The sequence below is a fragment of the Megachile rotundata genome, chromosome 1 (genome assembly GCF_050947335.1).
Source record: "Megachile rotundata isolate GNS110a chromosome 1, iyMegRotu1, whole genome shotgun sequence".
Lineage (NCBI taxonomy): Eukaryota > Metazoa > Arthropoda > Insecta > Hymenoptera > Megachilidae > Megachile > Megachile rotundata.
The window spans coordinates 6,528,308-6,548,695 of record NC_134983.1 but is presented as its reverse complement, the minus strand read 5'-3'; the positions used below and the strand labels follow the sequence as shown (position 1 = coordinate 6,548,695).

General features: G+C 31.3%; 3 protein-coding genes across 11 annotated transcripts; 2 read left to right on the top strand and 1 right to left on the bottom strand.

The window, feature by feature from the left end:
* Positions 1-13: 13 nt before the first annotated feature.
* Positions 14-13,006, top strand: mew (multiple edematous wings). 3 transcript variants are annotated; one of them, XM_012279419.2, is made up of 18 exons: positions 14-186; positions 527-654; positions 1,165-1,191; positions 2,018-2,121; positions 2,187-2,314; positions 2,426-2,634; positions 2,763-2,967; positions 3,235-3,378; positions 3,443-3,584; positions 10,092-10,360; positions 10,440-10,665; positions 10,770-11,001; positions 11,079-11,475; positions 11,568-11,797; positions 11,872-12,095; positions 12,182-12,276; positions 12,350-12,479; positions 12,559-13,006. In XM_012279419.2, exons 1-18 carry the CDS (start codon positions 14-16, stop codon positions 12,784-12,786), a joined length of 3,291 nt encoding a protein of 1,096 aa, XP_012134809.1. In that variant the 3' UTR covers positions 12,787-13,006. The 3 variants fall into 3 exon arrangements, with proteins under 3 accessions (XP_012134809.1, XP_012134810.1, XP_012134813.1); XM_012279420.2 differs by lacking the exon at positions 1,165-1,191; XM_012279423.2 differs by lacking the exons at positions 527-654; positions 1,165-1,191 and having other exon boundaries at positions 55-186.
* Positions 13,007-13,080: 74 nt separating this feature from the next.
* PGAP3 (Per1-like protein PGAP3) lies at positions 13,081-16,358 on the bottom strand. Its single transcript, XM_003700695.3, has 7 exons — positions 16,061-16,358; positions 15,654-15,796; positions 15,434-15,586; positions 15,210-15,334; positions 14,998-15,131; positions 14,725-14,929; positions 13,081-14,643 (listed from the first exon to the last, which is right to left on the bottom strand). The coding sequence occupies exons 1-7, from the start codon at positions 16,194-16,196 to the stop codon at positions 14,565-14,567; spliced, it is 975 nt and encodes a 324-aa protein (XP_003700743.1). The 5' UTR covers positions 16,197-16,358; the 3' UTR covers positions 13,081-14,564.
* Positions 16,359-16,514: 156 nt separating this feature from the next.
* Positions 16,515-20,335, top strand: LOC100874727 (leukocyte surface antigen CD53). Of its 7 annotated transcripts, none has more exons than XM_076529634.1 (6): positions 16,515-16,701; positions 16,804-17,053; positions 18,305-18,493; positions 18,779-18,943; positions 19,183-19,398; positions 20,237-20,335. In XM_076529634.1, exons 2-6 carry the CDS (start codon positions 16,991-16,993, stop codon positions 20,252-20,254), a joined length of 651 nt encoding a protein of 216 aa, XP_076385749.1. In that variant the 5' UTR covers positions 16,515-16,701; positions 16,804-16,990; the 3' UTR covers positions 20,255-20,335. The 7 variants fall into 7 exon arrangements, with proteins under 7 accessions (XP_076385749.1, XP_076385699.1, XP_076385633.1 ...); XM_076529584.1 differs by lacking the exon at positions 20,237-20,335 and adding an exon at positions 19,538-19,956 and having other exon boundaries at positions 16,804-16,859; positions 18,789-18,943; XM_076529518.1 differs by lacking the exon at positions 20,237-20,335 and adding an exon at positions 19,538-19,956 and having other exon boundaries at positions 18,789-18,943.
* Positions 20,336-20,388: the final 53 nt, after the last annotated feature.

Genomic DNA, 20,388 nt, shown 5'->3' with positions numbered 1-20,388 from the left:
ATGTTAATAAAAAATGAAAAATTATCTTTTAATTTGTTTTATTTTGAATATATACTTAGGACACACTTTTAACTTAGAACCAAGAATACCTATCATAAAAAAAGGATTAAGTGGTTCTTATTTTGGCTATTCTGTAGCTGAACATCAAGAAATTTCTGATGATAACAAAGAAAAACCAAAAAGCTGGTAGGTATATATTGCTTGTGAACCAATATATTATAATTCATTAAAATCATTGTTAATATTATATCATAACGACAATATTTCATTAATTTAATATGTTGCAACATGTATTGCATGCTTTTCTTGATATTTCATATGCTTTTTATAGCTTTATTTTTTTATGAAACCAAGATAAAACATATATGAACATTAGATAATGTGTTACAAAACATTTATATCATACAACTAAAGATATTATGTGTTAATTATTATAAGTAATCTAATATTATGTTATCTATTTTTGTCCGTGTTTACCTATTTTAAGTAGTACATTTAAAATCTTCCAATTCCATGTATTCTGCAGGATGTTAGTTGGTGCTCCTTTAGACCAAAATAAACAACCAGCAACTAATAGGTCTGGTGCATTATGGCAATGTCCTTTGACAACACACAAAATGGATTGTACTCAAGTGATCACAGATGGACGACTAAGTATGTTATAAAAGAGTTGCTTTCAAACACATTAATTACAATATTATTAATTTTCTTTTTATTATTTAAAGGATTTAGTTTAAAAATATTTTAATTGATACCTAAAATGATTAATATATATAATCAGTATTCAAATATTTCAATATTTATTGACAATATTTTAATATTGACAATATTATTGTCAATATATATTAATTGTTTGAAGTTTCCATAATGAGTTCATTTTTCATAGAATGTTTTAAAGTAATTCTGTGAATATTATTTTAATTGTAAGAAATATTTAGCACGTCTGTGTTTAAGAAAGTTTAGTAATTAAGTGTTAATCTAATATAAAAGCTATGATTAAGATTATAAAAAACTTAATTATATTTATATATGATATATGTATTAATGTGCATGTTATTTTTTATGTTGTTCCATAAAATCAATTAGTTATCATGCTTTATTTTGTATTACGTAAATACATATAATAAGATTATTTTTTTGTTAAATTATGTGTTGGTTAACCAGCAGAAGAAGGGGGTCTGTATAATACAAGTAAGTTGTTGTATGGAGTTATTTGAATGAACAGTTTTTTTATTTTGAGGCATTTCATTTATTGTCATTTTGCATAATTTTTTATTAAGTTATTTTATTAATTTTTACACCAGCATGATATTTTCTTAAATTATGTTACAATTATTTTTTATATGACTTGATTATTACACAGTTTGCATTATGTAAATGAGAAAATATTAATACATTTTATGATATTTAATTTGCAATAATATGTTTACTAACTACAAAATGCTTGGCCAACTTTGCATACTTAGAATAGTTTGTGTATAATGCAGAAGGTTCTTGATTTATTATGATGAATAACATAATGCTTATTACAGATTCTAAACAAATTTTCTAATGCATATTGCATATATGTTGCAGCATGAAATTTCTATTGCAATAATTTAATCCTTTTCCTTCCTCATTTTATTTTAATTTTTTTAATTAACAAAAATTTTATTTCATAATTGATGCAACTACAAACATTTACTTGCTTCTCTTCTTTTACCTCCTATTTTTTATGTAGGGATATCACACAAAAATTATTTATTAAACATAATGGATACACATTATAGTAAAAGAACTGAAATTATTGTACCATTTGACACAATAAAAAATTATTAAATAATAGTAATTTAAATAAAAATTTATAAACAAAATATATTAATACCAATACATTTAGATAGGATATGGCATTGAATACAAATTTCTATATTTAAGAAGAATAATATATATAATAATAATAAATATAAATTATATACATTTATAATGATTAATTACATATATTAGAAATTGTTTATAAAAATGTTTTTTAACATTTTAGGCTTTGAATCTGATGACTTAGTACCACCAGGTAATGATGAAATCAAAGATAATCAATGGTTGGGAGTAACAGTGCGTAGTCAAGGTATTGGTGGCAAAGTAATGGTATGTACCTGATAAGCATATTAATGTAATTAAATTGAACACTATTCTCTATAATAAATTTCTAGGTTTGTGCACACAGACATATTGTAAAAACAGCAGATTCGCAATGGGGACAAGGGCAGTGTTACATATTAACACAAGACTTAAAATACCAAGATTTAAAAAAGCCTTGTTCTGGAAAACCTACCAACAAGTAATTTAAAATATTTTACTATAAAATATATTTAGTATTGATTTCAATAGCAATACTTTTGCTTTGTATTTTATATTATAAAACAAACATAGATTTATGGCCATATTTTAGAGCTCATGAACAATTTGGGTATTGTCAAGCTGGAACCAGTGGTGTACTAACTTCGGAAGATCGTGTTGTTATTGGTACTCCAGGTCCACATACGTGGAGAGGAACTCTATACCTCTTCACTATTTCAGATGAATTTTTAACTAGAGATAACACTGTTTATAATGCTCCAATGCAAGATGCCTCTCCTGTCAGTAAATATAGCTATTTAGGTATATACCTGGTAATACACCACTATATAGAATCATTTTATCTATTTTAAATTAGTATAAATATATCTGACGAACTAAAATATTACAAAAATTAAACAAATAAATTAAATTAAAAAATAATTTCTCAGGGATGTCAGTTGCAGTCGGTAATTTCTTTGGTACTGGATTAGCTTATGCTGCTGGAGCCCCACGTTCAAATGGTACTGGTCAAGTTGTGTTACTTACAAGACGTGAATTAAAACCAGATATGGATGTTGCTTTTATTTTGGATGGTGAACAGTTTGCCTCAAGCTTTGGGTATGAAATAACTTCGGCAGATGTTAACGGAGACAGGTACAGCATTTTTCCTTTTGCGTCGAATTAGCTAAGGATGTAGAGATTAAGTAACATCTACGAATATAGAAATTTAAGTATACAGGGATCTATGAATTTAGAAATATACATCTCGATATAATACATGCAAGTGTGCACATTTCACTTTGATAGTATAACTATTAAACTACACATAAATTATTATACTAATATATTATGAAATGTATATGTATTTTGTTTGGATAATGCACAAGTTTATATTACCATGTCTTTTAATCTTACTTTTAGAATTACTGATCTTATTGTAGCAGCACCCTTTTACTTTAGTAAGATAGAAGGTGGTGCTGTATACGTGTATACATCATTACAGAAAACTTATCAGGAAGGTGAAAAAAGTAAACCTGTTAAACTTGTTGGGCGTGAAGAATCAAGGTATTGTTTTAAGTGTTTATATACATTGATAATTGTATATTAACGTAATATAAATTGTTTATAGATTTGGGTTTGCTTTGACAAATCTGGGAGACTTAAATAAAGATGGATATGAAGATATTGCTATTGGAGCACCTTATGAAAAGAAAGGAACTATATACATATACCTTGGTTCAAAAAATGGAATAATTACAACTCCTTCACAGGTATTATTACGTTACCAGTATTTTTTCTATACCCTATCATATCATCATTATATTATAACGCAGAAACATGTCCGTGAGATACGCTGAAACGTTGTACGCATGCTCGAAAACAAGGCAGAAAAATATTATACGTGTACTCTTACAATGATCCCTTATTAAGGGACACTTTTTAAGGGATACATAAAACTAATTGCGCCATCATTATGGGTGCTTGGACTACTTTTACTTTGATTATTTTCTTTCTAAAAATTTACTGCACATGTCTATCTCTTACGATTTAGAATTACGCAGGGGGTCAAGGTTTTCATGAGATAATCGCGGATCCTAAAAATTTTGCAAATCGCGGCAACAAATTTTCGTACAAATCAAAATTGCTCCAATTTAAAAACTAATTACGTCATAATTAAGAGTGGTCCATTTGGCTTTTCTGGGTTAAGTTATGAGAAGAACATAAGTTGTGAGGAGGTATCCTTCGTGCCACTTCTTGGAATTTTGATGACGTCAATTCCAAGAATTCTCCGGCGCGATTTTTGAAAATTTGTATCAGGAGAACATAAGTTGTGAGGAGGTATCCTTCGTGCCGCCTTCTTGGAATTTTGATGACGTCAATTCCAAGAATTCCCCGGCGCGATTTTTGAAATTCCACCGACCGATTTTGAAAATTTGTATCAGGAGAACATAAGTTGTGAGGAGGTATCCTTCGTGCCACTTCTTGGAATTTTGATGAGTTCAATTCCAAGAATTCCCCGGCGCGATTTTTGAAAATTTGTATCAGGAGAACATAAGTTGTGAGGAGGTATCCTTCGTGCCACTTCTTGGAATTTTGATGACGTCAATTCCAAGAATTCCCCGGCGCGACTTTTGAAATTTCACCGACCGATTTTTAAAATTTGTATCAGGAGAACATAAGTTGTGAGGAGGTATCCTTCGTGCCACTTCTTGGAATTTTGATGACGTCAATTCCAAGAATTCCCCGGCGCGATTTTTGAAATTCCACCGACCGATTTTGAAAATTTGTATCGGGAGACCATAAGTTGTGAGGAGGTATCCTTCGTGCCACTTCTTGGAATTTTGATGACTTCAATTCCAAGAATTCCCCGGTGCGATTTTTGAAAATTTGTATCAGGAGAACATAAGTTGTGAGGAGGTATCCTTCGTGCCACTTCTTGGAATTTTGATGACGTCAATTCCAAGAATTCCCCGGCGCGATTTTTGAAATTCCACCGACCGATTTTGAAAATTTGTATCAGGAGAACATAAGTTGTGAGGAGGTATCTTTCGTGCCACTTCTTGGAATTTTGATGAGTTCAATTCCAAGAATTCCCCGGCGCGATTTTTGAAAATTTGTATCAGGAGAACATAAGTTGTGAGGAGGTATCCTTCGTGCCACTTCTTGGAATTTTGATGACGTCAATTCCAAGAATTCCCCGGCGCGACTTTTGAAATTTCACCGACCGATTTTTAAAATTTGTATCAGGAGAACATAAGTTGTGAGGAGGTATCCTTCGTGCCACTTCTTGGAATTTTGATGACGTCAATTCCAAGAATTCCCCGGCGCGATTTTTGAAATTCCACCGACCGATTTTGAAAATTTGTATCGGGAGAACATAAGTTGTGAGGAGGTATCCTTCGTGCCACTTCTTGGAATTTTGATGACTTCAATTCCAAGAATTCCCCGGCGCGATTTTTGAAATTCCACCGACCGATTTTGAAAATTTGTATCAGGAGAACATAAGTTGTGAGGAGGTATCTTTCGTGCCACTTCTTGGAATTTTGATGAGTTCAATTCCAAGAATTCCCCGGCGCGATTTTTGAAAATTTGTATCAGGAGAACATAAGTTGTGAGGAGGTATCCTTCGTGCCACTTCTTGGAATTTTGATGACGTCAATTCCAAGAATTCCCCGGCGCGACTTTTGAAATTTCACCGACCGATTTTTAAAATTTGTATCAGGAGAACATAAGTTGTGAGGAGGTATCCTTCGTGCCACTTCTTGGAATTTTGATGACGTCAATTCCAAGAATTCCCCGGCGCGATTTTTGAAATTCCACCGACCGATTTTGAAAATTTGTATCGGGAGAACATAAGTTGTGAGGAGGTATCCTTCGTGCCACTTCTTGGAATTTTGATGACTTCAATTCCAAGAATTCCCCGGTGCGATTTTTGAAAATTTGTATCAGGAGAACATAAGTTGTGAGGAGGTATCCTTCGTGCCACTTCTTGGAATTTTGATGACGTCAATTCCAAGAATTCCCGGCGCGACTTTTGAAATTTCACCGACCGATTTTTAAAATTTGTATCAGGAGAACATAAGTTGTGAGGCGGTATCCTTCGTGCCACTTCTTGGAATTTTGATGACGTCAATTCCAAGAATTCCCCGGCGCGATTTTTGAAATTCCACCGACCGATTTTGAAAATTTGTATCAGGAGAACATAAGTTGTGAGGAGGTATCTTTCGTGCCACTTCTTGGAATTTTGATGAGTTCAATTCCAAGAATTCCCCGGCGCGATTTTTGAAAATTTGTATCAGGAGAACATAAGTTGTGAGGAGGTATCCTTCGTGCCACTTCTTGGAATTTTGATGACGTCAATTCCAAGAATTCCCCGGCGCGATTTTTGAAATTCCACCGACCGATTTTGAAAATTTGTATCAGGAGAACATAAGTTGTGAGGAGGTATCTTTCGTGCCACTTCTTGGAATTTTGATGAGTTCAATTCCAAGAATTCCCCGGCGCGATTTTTGAAAATTTGTATCAGGAGAACATAAGTTGTGAGGAGGTATCCTTCGTGCCACTTCTTGGAATTTTGATGACGTCAATTCCAAGAATTCCCCGGCGCGACTTTTGAAATTTCACCGACCGATTTTTAAAATTTGTATCAGGAGAACATAAGTTGTGAGGAGGTATCCTTCGTGCCACTTCTTGGAATTTTGATGACGTCAATTCCAAGAATTCCCCGGCGCGATTTTTGAAATTCCACCGACCGATTTTGAAAATTTGTATCGGGAGAACATAAGTTGTGAGGAGGTATCCTTCGTGCCACTTCTTGGAATTTTGATGACTTCAATTCCAAGAATTCCCCGGCGCGATTTTTGAAATTCCACCGACCGATTTTGAAAATTTGTATCAGGAGAACATAAGTTGTGAGGAGGTATCTTTCGTGCCACTTCTTGGAATTTTGATGAGTTCAATTCCAAGAATTCCCCGGCGCGATTTTTGAAAATTTGTATCAGGAGAACATAAGTTGTGAGGAGGTATCCTTCGTGCCACTTCTTGGAATTTTGATGACGTCAATTCCAAGAATTCCCCGGCGCGACTTTTGAAATTTCACCGACCGATTTTTAAAATTTGTATCAGGAGAACATAAGTTGTGAGGAGGTATCCTTCGTGCCACTTCTTGGAATTTTGATGACGTCAATTCCAAGAATTCCCCGGCGCGATTTTTGAAATTCCACCGACCGATTTTGAAAATTTGTATCGGGAGAACATAAGTTGTGAGGAGGTATCCTTCGTGCCACTTCTTGGAATTTTGATGACTTCAATTCCAAGAATTCCCCGGTGCGATTTTTGAAAATTTGTATCAGGAGAACATAAGTTGTGAGGAGGTATCCTTCGTGCCACTTCTTGGAATTTTGATGACGTCAATTCCAAGAATTCCCGGCGCGACTTTTGAAATTTCACCGACCGATTTTTAAAATTTGTATCAGGAGAACATAAGTTGTGAGGCGGTATCCTTCGTGCCACTTCTTGGAATTTTGATGACGTCAATTCCAAGAATTCCCCGGCGCGATTTTTGAAATTCCACCGACCGATTTTGAAAATTTGTATCAGGAGAACATAAGTTGTGAGGAGGTATCTTTCGTGCCACTTCTTGGAATTTTGATGAGTTCAATTCCAAGAATTCCCCGGCGCGATTTTTGAAAATTTGTATCAGGAGAACATAAGTTGTGAGGAGGTATCCTTCGTGCCACTTCTTGGAATTTTGATGACGTCAATTCCAAGAATTCCCCGGCGCGACTTTTGAAATTTCACCGACCGATTTTTAAAATTTGTATCAGGAGAACATAAGTTGTGAGGAGGTATCCTTCGTGCCACTTCTTGGAATTTTGATGACGTCAATTCCAAGAATTCCCCGGCGCGATTTTTGAAATTCCACCGACCGATTTTGAAAATTTGTATCGGGAGAACATAAGTTGTGAGGAGGTATCCTTCGTGCCACTTCTTGGAATTTTGATGACTTCAATTCCAAGAATTCCCCGGTGCGATTTTTGATAATTTGTATCAGGAGAACATAAGTTGTGAGGAGGTATCCTTCGTGCCACTTCTTGGAATTTTGATGACGTCAATTCCAAGAATTCCCGGCGCGACTTTTGAAATTTCACCGACCGATTTTTAAAATTTGTATCAGGAGAACATAAGTTGTGAGGCGGTATCCTTCGTGCCACTTCTTGGAATTTTGATGACGTCAATTCCAAGAATTCCCCGGCGCGATTTTTGAAATTCCACCGACCGATTTTGAAAATTTGTATCAGGAGAACATAAGTTGTGAGGAGGTATCTTTCGTGCCACTTCTTGGAATTTTGATGAGTTCAATTCCAAGAATTCCCCGGCGCGATTTTTGAAAATTTGTATCAGGAGAACATAAGTTGTGAGGAGGTATCCTTCGTGCCACTTCTTGGAATTTTGATGACGTCAATTCCAAGAATTCCCCGGCGCGACTTTTGAAATTTCACCGACCGATTTTTAAAATTTGTATCAGGAGAACATAAGTTGTGAGGAGGTATCCTTCGTGCCACTTCTTGGAATTTTGATGACGTCAATTCCAAGAATTCCCCGGCGCGATTTTTGAAATTCCACCGACCGATTTTGAAAATTTGTATCGGGAGAACATAAGTTGTGAGGAGGTATCCTTCGTGCCACTTCTTGGAATTTTGATGACTTCAATTCCAAGAATTCCCCGGTGCGATTTTTGATAATTTGTATCAGGAGAACATAAGTTGTGAGGAGGTATCATTCGGGCCACTTCTTGGAATTTTGATGACGTCAATTCCAAGAATTCCCCGGCGCGATTTTTGAAATTCCACCGACCGATTTTGAAAATTTGTATCGGGAGAACATAAGTTGTGAGGAGGTATCCTTCGTGCCACATCTTGGAATTTTGATGACGTCAATTCCAAGAATTCCCCGGCGCGATTTTTGAAATTCCACCGACCGATTTTGAAAATTTGTATCGGGAGAACATAAGTTGTGAGGAGGTATCCTTCGTGCCACTTCTTGGAATTTTGATGACGTCAATTCCAAGAATTCCCCGGCGCGATTTTTGAAATTCCACCGACCGATTTTGAAAATTTGCATCAGGAGAACATAAGTTGTGTGGCGGTATCCTTCGTGCCACTTCTTGGAATTTTGATGAGTTCAATTCCAAGAATTCCCCGGCGCGATTTTTGAAAATTTGTATCAGGAGAACATAAGTTGTGAGGAGGTATCCTTCGTGCCACTTCTTGGAATTTTGATGACGTCAATTCCAAGAATTCCCCGGCGCGATTTTTGAAATTCCACCGACCGATTTTGAAAATTTGCATCAGGAGAACATAAGTTGTGTGGCGGTATCCTTCGTGCCACTTCTTGGAATTTTGATGAGTTCAATTCCAAGAATTCCCCGGCGCGATTTTTGAAAATTTGTATCAGGAGAACATAAGTTGTGAGGAGGTATCCTTCGTGCCACTTCTTGGAATTTTGATGACGTCAATTCCAAGAATTCCCCGGCGCGATTTTTGAAATTCCACCGACCGATTTTGAAAATTTGTATCGGGAGAACATAAGTTGTGAGGAGGTATCCTTCGTGCCACTTCTTGGAATTTTGATGACGTCAATTCCAAGAATTCCCCGGCGCGATTTTTGAAATTCGACCGACCGATTTTGAAAATTTGTATCAGGAGAACATAAGTTGTGAGGAGGTATCCTTCGTGCCACTTCTTGGAATTTTGTTGATGTCAAATTCTAAATATTCTCATGTTCTCTTGATACTAATTCTCTCTTTCGAATATGTAAATATTTATGCTGTTGGGTTTGTTAGGTAACAATAAATACACAAGAATTGTTGATAAATTTTCTTTATTTTCGCCACTTTTCATATAGTGCAGAACTTGTTGTTTAATCATTTAATTACCAACTTGTGGAATGGCCTTGCTATGCCCGGAATCTTAATCATTTAACCTTGACCCCCTGCGCATTCCTAAACCGTAGTAGATAGGCATGCGCTGTAAATTTTTACAAAGAAAGTAATCAAAGGATAACTAGGCGGGGCACTCACAGTGATGACGTAATTAGTTTTTATGTATCCTTTAATAAGTGTCCCTTAATAAGGGTTTCACTGTACTGTCATTGGAAGAGTACACATATAATATTTTTCTGCTTTGTTTTTGAGCATACGTACATCATTTCAGAGTAACTCACGGACATGTTTCTGCCTTACAATATGATGATAAGTATGATTTATGCACATTCAGGTAATACATGCTGAAGATATGCCTGAACCATTACAAACATTCGGTTATTCATTAAGCGGTGGAATTGATATGGATCAAAATGGATACTCTGACTTATTAGTTGGTGCTTATGAGAACGATGCTGTAGCACTTCTTCGATCAAGGAAAATAATTGATATAACTACTTATATTCGGTACTTAAAAAAAGATGGCACTTATCAAGAAAAGATAGAACCTATTGATCCAAACAAACTCGATTGTCCAGTAGATTCAAGTTCAAATCATACATGGTAAGTATAATTGAATAATGTTTGAAAATGAAGGTTTCATAATTATTTCTTTACAAACAGTATTATTAAATTATTGCAGCTTTTCATTTGAAGCTTGTTGCAAAACTGAATCCCTTGTAAAGAATGAAGACATGCAAAATTTAAAACTAAATTATTATATTGAAGCTGAAACATATACTGGTGTTAAAAAATTCTCTCGAGTTTGGTTTGGTGCTGGAAATTCACGTTTACATTATGTAAATCGTACTGTTATATTAGACATGACAAAATTGGAACACTGCCAGAAAGAAACAGTTTATTTAAAGGTATTTAATATACATATCAGAAATGATGTTTTGATCAAATTCAATATATTCATTAAATATTTACACATTTATTAAAAATTTTATAAGTACTTAAATTTCTTTAGGAAAATACACGCGATATTCAATCGCCTATTAAATTTCGTTTAAACTATTCCTTAATACAAGAAGAACCGATTATGCCTGAGCAAGGTGAACCTTTACCTGACATAAAAAATTTTCCTATATTAAACCAACAAGAAGCTGCTCGTGTATTTGATGCAACCTTTCAAAAAGATTGTGGTAATAATGATATTTGTGAAAGTGATTTACAAGTTCTAGCACGACTAAATTTATCAGGTATATTTTTATAATTATTATAATATATATATATTTTTTAAATTTGTATTAAACATGATTTTGTGTTTATTTTCAAGCTTCTTCTGTGAAACAAAATTTCTACGAACTCCTGCTAGGTGAAGTAGAAGAAGTTGTAGTGGATGTAAATGTATCTAATGTTGGAGAATCTGCATACGAGGCACAATTATTTATTATACATTCTTCAAGCTTAAACTATATTGCTAGTAAAAGCAATGATTCTATAAGTTGCAATATACATAATAGTAGCTTAGTAGCATGTTCTATCGGAAACCCATTCAAGAAAGATAAATTGGTAAATATACAAGTAAGATTTGACCCTAAAGGATTAGAAGATAATAAGTCGCAATTGGAATTTGTAATATTTGCAAATTCGACTTCAAAAGAAATGAAAGACAAAGAACCTGTAACATTACAAGCAATGGTGTTGAAACGAGCTGAATTATCAATTAAAGGGTATTTTTTTTTTATTTTCAATTTATTATAATAACAATGATTAAATATTATAAAATATAATTACAACCATGCATAAATTACAAAAATGGTAGGACCACGAAAATTCAGTCGCCCTATTATGGTGGACCAGTTATAGGAGAGTCAGCTATAAAACATTTAAATGAAGTAGGGCCTAAAGTTTCTTATATTTATGAAGTATTTAATGAAGGTCCATGGCGAGTAAGTAGCTTAGAAGTACGTATTTCATGGCCTTATGAAGTCGCAAATGATAAAGCCCATGGTAAATGGCTTTTATACTTAGAAGAACTGCCAACTATACAAGGTAATACATTGTTTTATACTGACATATTCTACAACAATATATATTTATTTTATAAATTGTACTTTTATTGTTAGTATCAGGTGCTGGTGAATGTATACTACCACCAGGACATGTGGTAAATCCATTAAAGTTGCAGAATAATATCAATGATGATATTGATGTTTTCCAGTCTACACTGTCTACTCCTACGTTACATAATCATACGAATCACATGAGAACGAAACGTGATACCGAAAAAGTTGTTAATACACGAACTATTATTGGTAAAGATGGCCATAGACGTCAAGTCGTTTCAATGGTGAGTAATAGCAATTATTACATTCAAGCAATGGAATGTAAATGTCCTATTAAACAAATTTATTTAATTTTACATAAACATTATAGAACTGTAAAGCTGGAACTGCAAAATGCTTTGATATTACATGTTTCATATATAATTTACAAAGGAAACAACATGCTTCCATAACTGTTAAAGCAAGGTAACAATTTAACTATTCTATATTAAACAAGTATAGGTGTGTATATATATACATATTGTTTTTTCTTGATCAGATTGTGGAATTCTACTTTAGTAGAAGATTATCCAAAAGTAGATGAAGTAAGAATAGGTTCTAATGCAAAAATAGTTATTCCACCCAATATTGTGATACAACAAGAAAATTTGAAAGATGATTATGCAATTGTAAGTATTTTTTGTTATTAATTTTAGACGTAAAGTTAATCTCTATTCTAAAATTTGTATAACATTTTGACGTTCACAGGCTGAAATAATTGTATATCCTAACCCTCTTGATCACCAAGATGAACCAGTTCCAATTTGGGTAATCACAATAGCAGTAGTAGCAGGTTTGGTACTACTTATTCTACTTACTTTAGTTCTTCGAAAATTGGGATTCTTTAAAAGGCGACGACCAGATCCCACATTGTCAGGAAATCTTGAAAAGCACAAAGATGATAATCCAGAAAGTGAAGCATTATTCAAACGCTAAACGCCACAACACAAATACTTAAATTGTCATATTTACTTATGCTTGAAGTACTTATAGTAAACAATATTAAAATATTAAGCACCTAGAAGGAAAGAAATATACCGTGTAACATTTAAGTATTTAAATGCAAAAAGTTTTGTATCCATATTGTGATATGTTAACTTATCCGTAGCTATTTATGTTGCTGTTAAGAAAAACATAAAATGTCAGCTCTTCCAGATTCTTCTCATTTTCATATATATAAATTCCCTTTTCATTTTTTCTGTCTTTGGAATGTGTATTGTATAATCCGTATTTTTGTCCCTTTTATTCATCTCTAAAGTTTTATTTCCATTTTTTTTTAACCTTAAAGGTTTCTTCTCCCCTATTTGAATTTCTCCAATTTAGCCTTTATTTTTCTACGTATATTCAAATTTTGTAAATTTTTAAATTATTCCTTTTTATACTCAAATTGTTCAAGACTGTTTGCATCGTTTTCATATAACTTATATTCCTTGTTTTTATTGTTTCTGAGGCTACAATTATGAAAAGTTATTGCATTGTTTGCTCCAATTTTTATTGTAAAGATTAATTTTTTAAGTAATTGACTTACCAAGACTTACAACTGATGATATATGTAATCTACTAAGATTTACTCTCACATTGTAGTTATTTTTTTTTCTCATTTTTTTATTTTGACTAGATTTCCACGTTTACTTTTGAACAACATTAAACTATTTAATATTTTCATCATATTTTTTTTTAATATCGAATTTAAAACGTGCCTTTAAGATGTTATAATATCATCTTGTTATTTGTGAATAATGTTATGCATTATGTATATAAAAACTGTTATATACTAAATTGCATAAGAATTTGAAATTATAAGGAAGTACTTAAAATTTATAGGTTTATTAAACAGATGCTTGTTTAATCATTATAAATATTACATATTATTTGTATTATTACTTTTATAATAATACACATTCCTCAGAATTACTATAAGCTACAATGTACTGATAATAATTGTATATAAGAAACTCAAAATGTTTGTCACTTTACATAATTTACATGTGATTAAAAATATAAACAAATATATCAAAAAACAATCTCTTTTTTACTGTAACTAAGTAAAATAACGGTTAAATGCAATCAATACTTTATGTTGTATTCAGTCATCAGCAAGCAAATGTGACTACAATTACGTTGTTAATACTAAAACAGTGTGCATCATATCTATCAGCAACCCATTTGGTACTGCTGGCAAAAATGAAATAGTGTCTAGTAAAATATATTTACACTATTGAGAAATAAAGTGAAATATATGTTCTGACAATCTTTTTTTTTAATATTATTTCTAAGCTAAACATCATTTGATTAATAAAATATAATTATGTATTTTAAATATAAAATTTGTTTATAAAAGGAATATATAACAAATATTTTTATATTTCTATAGTTCACTTCATTTCTCAATTATATATTAACATAATTAAATTGTATTTAATTTTAACTTATATACAAACAGGTTGCGCTTACAAATTGTAAGAAATATCTATGCTTTAATATATTATTTATATTTTTATAAGCAAGTACTTTAAGAAAAATTGAAGACATATACTCCTTATTTTATAATTTGTATTTTTATGATACATTTTTATAATGTAATCCTTTTAATATTCAATAAAGAGATACTATGTTATTATTGGAATGAAGATTTGTAAATAATCGACATTTATTTAAAATATATTAATCACAAAACTAAAAGAGCAGCATATGAATATAACTTAATGAAATTTTTAATGAATATGGTGATCAATATCTAATGTCAATTTGCTGTAGTATGTGTTCAAATAAGAACAATCTGCTATCATAAATCTAAAAATTACATATTTAAATATAAATAGGAGATTAAGCGGAATATAAATATTTTGATTTGATTCATAACATTATACATACCTATATAACAAAACTGCCAGTGGAACTGTACTAGCATGCCACAAAGAATGAGCATCAAATATCCAAAAAATTGGTGCAAAATCTGCCACTTCCAATATAGTAACAAGGACCGTTAATATGTTAAACCAACCAATTAAATAAATATAATGTAACTTTTTACGATTCCGGTGCCACCATGCCATTGTTAAAATGAATGTTAAAAATCCTGTAATAATTTTTATGTTTACAATTTTGATATCATTTCAATTAAAGTAATAATAAATATTACATTACCTATAACTACATTAAATTTCATATTATAATCATAATTGATATAGCCAGACCATAAATGAGATAAATGTGTATACAAAATACCTAAATAACCACATGTAATCACAGCAAATAGTTTATTATTTTGATATGTGATTCTGAAATTAAAAGAACAAAAATGCAGATTAAATTAAATTTTTGATTAACAATATGTTCCACCATATTATATGGATTACCTTAACAACATAGAGTACAATAACGTGAGTACCATAATAAATGCACAAGAATAATCCATTACTTCCGTAAATGAAGTATCTCTAGCATGGAAAATAGATGACCAAAACCAACCATGTATACATATCTAAAATTATATCTCTTGATATTATTATAAAAATAAAATAAATATTTACATGATAATAAAATAAATCATATTATACAAAAAGTATGAAGATATATATACCAAACTAAAATAGGACCATATATAAAACATAGGATAAGTAGAATCAACTTTTCTTTTAAATTTCCAATACATGGTAATGTGAATATAAAAATTTAATATAGAAAATATAACAGATGCAGGTTCTTGACATCCAAAAATACGAATAAATGGCCACTGCAATAAAAATGACATATTATTTGTAAAATATAATACTTATTGCTATTTCTTTAAAATTGCATACCTTTCCATGAAACTGAGGAACTTTCAAACCATGAGAAATGAAATAATCAACTGTTTCCCAAGTACAACTATAACTGCAGTCTTCTTTACAAGACCAAAATAGCAATCTTAATGATAAAGGAGGTTCAACTTTAAAATTTTTATCTGTAAAGTATTAATTAAAATATTAATATAAAATGTTTTATTAAAGTATGTAATAACACAACCATTTAAATATTTTCAAAGCACATATAACCAAAATCTATTCTTGACACAAGTAATATGATGTTACCTCTCCTAAGCAAAACTTGAAGAATAATTAATTTTTTACTTATAAAAGATTAGATTTACAACAACTTTATCCAGTATAAGTATTAATATCTAAAGGTTCTATCATAATAAATGTAATATATTGAACAAAATATATACCAGTATTGCAATTATTGTCACGACATTTTGCTAGGCACAAATTGTAAAATTGTGATCTGTCTCCTATTGAAGCAACTGTATTTGAAATAAAAAATATGTGAAGTACTAATACGGTCTTCCATCGTAACTCCACCATGCTTTGCTCGTACTGTCATATACTGTACAACGTAGCTTAAACTAATTGTTATGAAACCTTATCAATGAAAGAACGTTTCACTGATCTAATAAAATTTCAGACCTATTATCATTATCATACTAGGGATAAAAATGGAGAAAGAAATGTCTAACTCCTTCTTTCGCTAATATTTACAAGATTCAATACTTTACAGTGCAATTTTAATTTAAAAATGTTATGTCGTATAAAAAACATAACTCGTGACTCTAATTTCGCGCATTTACTATAATGTCAACATCGATTACAGATGTTGAGATAGACTCAGCTAACTTCAGTAGACTCCCTACCATGGTTGTTTCCAGCGAGCTTTAATCATTTTTTCATCTTTTGTGCAAACAGGACACACGGTCACTCATTTCTAGATAGATGATTCCTATTATAGTTTGATTTTGGTACAATGTCAATATTTCACGTCATCTAACACAAAGACCTATTGAAAAGAAGTTCGAGCTCAAATTCTCATCAAGTAATTAATTTTAGTTTATAGTATCTCTGAAAATAATAAAACTATATTATAGAAATGAGAAGTCGCAACAAGAATATATTGCAATATAAAATTTATCGATAGGGGGAATAGCTGGCAACCGGCTGTCTACGATTCAGTACAACAAGCAATGACGATAGGTATAAGGTGCACGCCTGGTCACCGTGGTGACGGGTATCCAATCAGAACATATCTCATTTTTCTTTAGTTTACGATAACTACGCGTATGTTTATATTGTCCAAGTGATTCCTTCTTTATTCGCTCAAATTTATGATGGCACGGACGCTTATTTGTTTACGGTATTTACTCATCGGTGGTGCTATTGTCGTGGCTGTAAGTGCATATTATTCCCTTGACTCTATACAAGTTCCATTGTTTACCCGCCACGGATCAAAACTTGAAATTATAATCAAAATAATTAATTTAATTCAAGTTAATTGATTCAATAAATTATTGTGATTTTTTTGGTTGTTTGGTGTCATTCTATTATTAAGAGCGTAGCAGTTGGTGACCAGTCTCCGATTTCTTGCAGAATTGGACACCCGCCAACTATCTTGTTAATGCATGATTTCGATTTTTTAATGATCTTTTTCCTTGTTTCAAACTTCCTATTTTCAAATATAGTTCAGTAATTCTTTTATAGCATTACATTTTATCGTTCTTATTTAAACAATAAAAAATAAAATATTCGTTCGAACGATCGAAGTTAAAGATAAGTATTCATTCTGATGTGATTGATTCTTTACATTAATCTTTTTATTAAAATATGCATTGTTAATTTAATTATATTAACAAGCAAAGATAAATATTTACTATTATAAATATTATAACTTGCCAAACATTAATGCACCTGTTATGCGCGCATATTTCTATCGTCAGTTTTTCGTATCAGTTTCTCACATACAGCCATAAGTCCTTGTTATCGATAACAGGTTTATCTACCACATCGATAGTATCAGATTACATGATACATTTGATATAACTTTACTGTACAAAAAGAGATCATTTTAATCTTTGATTGTCTAACCGATACATAATTCGCAAAATAATGTACTACTTTTTCGTGTTCATGTTTTGATATTTTTTAAATACACAATATAGATAAATGTATGACAATTAATCAAACAAAATTATTTAAAATATATAAAGACAAGGAACATGATTTTTGTTTGCGATAAATGACTAAAAGTTAAAAAGAGTAAAATGTAATAATATAATGCTATTTATAAGAAAATTTAAATACTTCGTTTAGGTTGGTTCCGATTGGTTCTAACACGCTGTGTAACCAAAGATAATGCGTAAGCGCACTTATTACAACCATGCGCTGAAAGCGTGTACAGTTACAGTAGTTGTTTATTTAGTTTATAATTTATTTTTTCTTTTAGAAACTAAACACAAATAAAAGCTCAGTAGAGCTATAACCGTTGCTAACATCGGAGAATTTTAAAAATCTTCAACAGTAGTATCAGAAGTCAGAATTTTTTAAGATTCGATGCAACTATTTATTGTACTTGTTACCGAATGTTATGTCTTGAGAATATTGTTTTCGTGAATGACATAAAAATTCCTTTTTCTTATTTATAGGTGTGCGGTGTTATAGAGAGCATTTGTGCAAGTTATTTCATATATCAACTATATGAATATTCATTCCTTACTCCCAGTAATGTATGCGGTTCAGCGATAACGTTGCTATTGATGGGTCTGATAACGTGTATGATAGGCTGGTGTGCTTGGCAATTCTTAGATTTCACGAATACTGGTCAAGTCATAATTGTAAGAAATCTTAAATTATTGTTTATATTAAATCGATACTTCATGTCCATTTTTCATATATATATATTCAGATTTAAATTCGCTTAGAATGCAACCATTCCTAAATATTTCTATTTTAAAAAGTCGTGTGCCATTTTGTAATTTGAAGTTTCGTACTCGAGATATAAGCAGTTAAAAGTTGATAGATATCTAGTCTTAGAAATATTAAAACGAAAAGAGGATCACAATTTCGAACTCATCAATTTATTCATATACGATAAAACATCATGAAATTTTCTCATTTAGTTTTCCATAGCTCTAACTATTATAACGATCACCAATACGAGTGCAGGAATTTGGACGCTTATTAGACATGAACAGGTAGATCTGTTACCAGCTGCAGATATTGAACAGATATTCCAACGTGCCGTTTCAGACGATAAATCTGTTTGGGATCACATGCAATCCAAGGTATATTCCATTAATTAATTTATAAATAAAGATTTCTTTCTGAAAAATTTTGTAATAATTTATTAACGCATGTGGTGAACTCTCGTTATATGACCGCCATTTATATGGCTAGTGAACAATTTTTACCTACGGGTTTCTCACGAATATTTTGGACAAATACAATTATTTATTCAACGATGACTAACTGCTTGAATTATAAAAATTAGGATTAGAATTAAATTTTCATTCAACTGTTTTAGTTGCAGTGCTGTGGAATAAACGGACCAACTGATTATCATCGCCAAGATGCAATTCCCTGGTCTTGTTGTGATACGACGTCAATTGCAAATACTAGCCATAATAAAGGTGTATGTACTACGATGTATGCAAGAGGTTGCCAACATATAGTACTGAACCGTACTAGATCAATCTTACTTCATATTTTCTTACTTGCGCTATGTACAGTGTTATTACAGGTAAAGAAATTTTCTATATTATTAATTTTACTTCATCCATTTGTACCCGGTAAAGTCAAATCTAGGAATTTTAGTTTTTTGGAAAAACGTAATTTAATGAAGAATGAAACTGAGATTTTTATCATCATGTTACTTATAGGTTTGTTTCGTTATATGCATGTGCTGCTACGTAAAAGCTTGTCGTGAAAGATTAGAAAGAAGAAAGGAATTGATGAGCATTTCGCAATTATCTGCACGAGCATCAAAAGATTTAGGAACAAATGATAATCTTCTTAGCCAACAGTTGAAATATTCCAAAACAACGCCCGATATTTGACTATTAATGTTGCGAAATATTTATAAGAAATCATTGTATTTCGCTGTGCGTTATGCATCTACATTTTATTTTCATCATAAAAATACGTATTTTATACCGGTACCTTATTTTAGGACCTTATATTCGTATGTAAAAATATTCAATATCACAACAAATGCCAATATCATTAGATGTTATATAATATTTTTATCAAATGTCATACCAGTTAATATTCTGCCATTTTAATAAACACAGAGTTCCTTAATTGAAGGATAAGTTATAATTAAATATATGTTATACATATATATATAAATAAATTAATAACGAATAAGTAATTTTTTAAACATAATAACAATAATAACTGATACAAAAAACATGATTTTTATTACTGTATATAAATTTATATGATTTTACTATAATTGAAATAAATATTTATAATATTGTGTATCAATTATGGTACCTATGTAACTCTAACATGATATAAAATTATAATCTTTACATAACTACATATACTAACATAATGATATATATTCTATATTACAGAATATAGGAGATATATGAAATAAAAGAACAACATTTTTAAACACTGAGTGTAATAGACATTGTTATAGCCCATTCAACAAGAAACATATTTAAATTGCAGATCTCCGCTAACTTCAGTAGATTCAGTTCCAATTAAAATTATATTACTATGA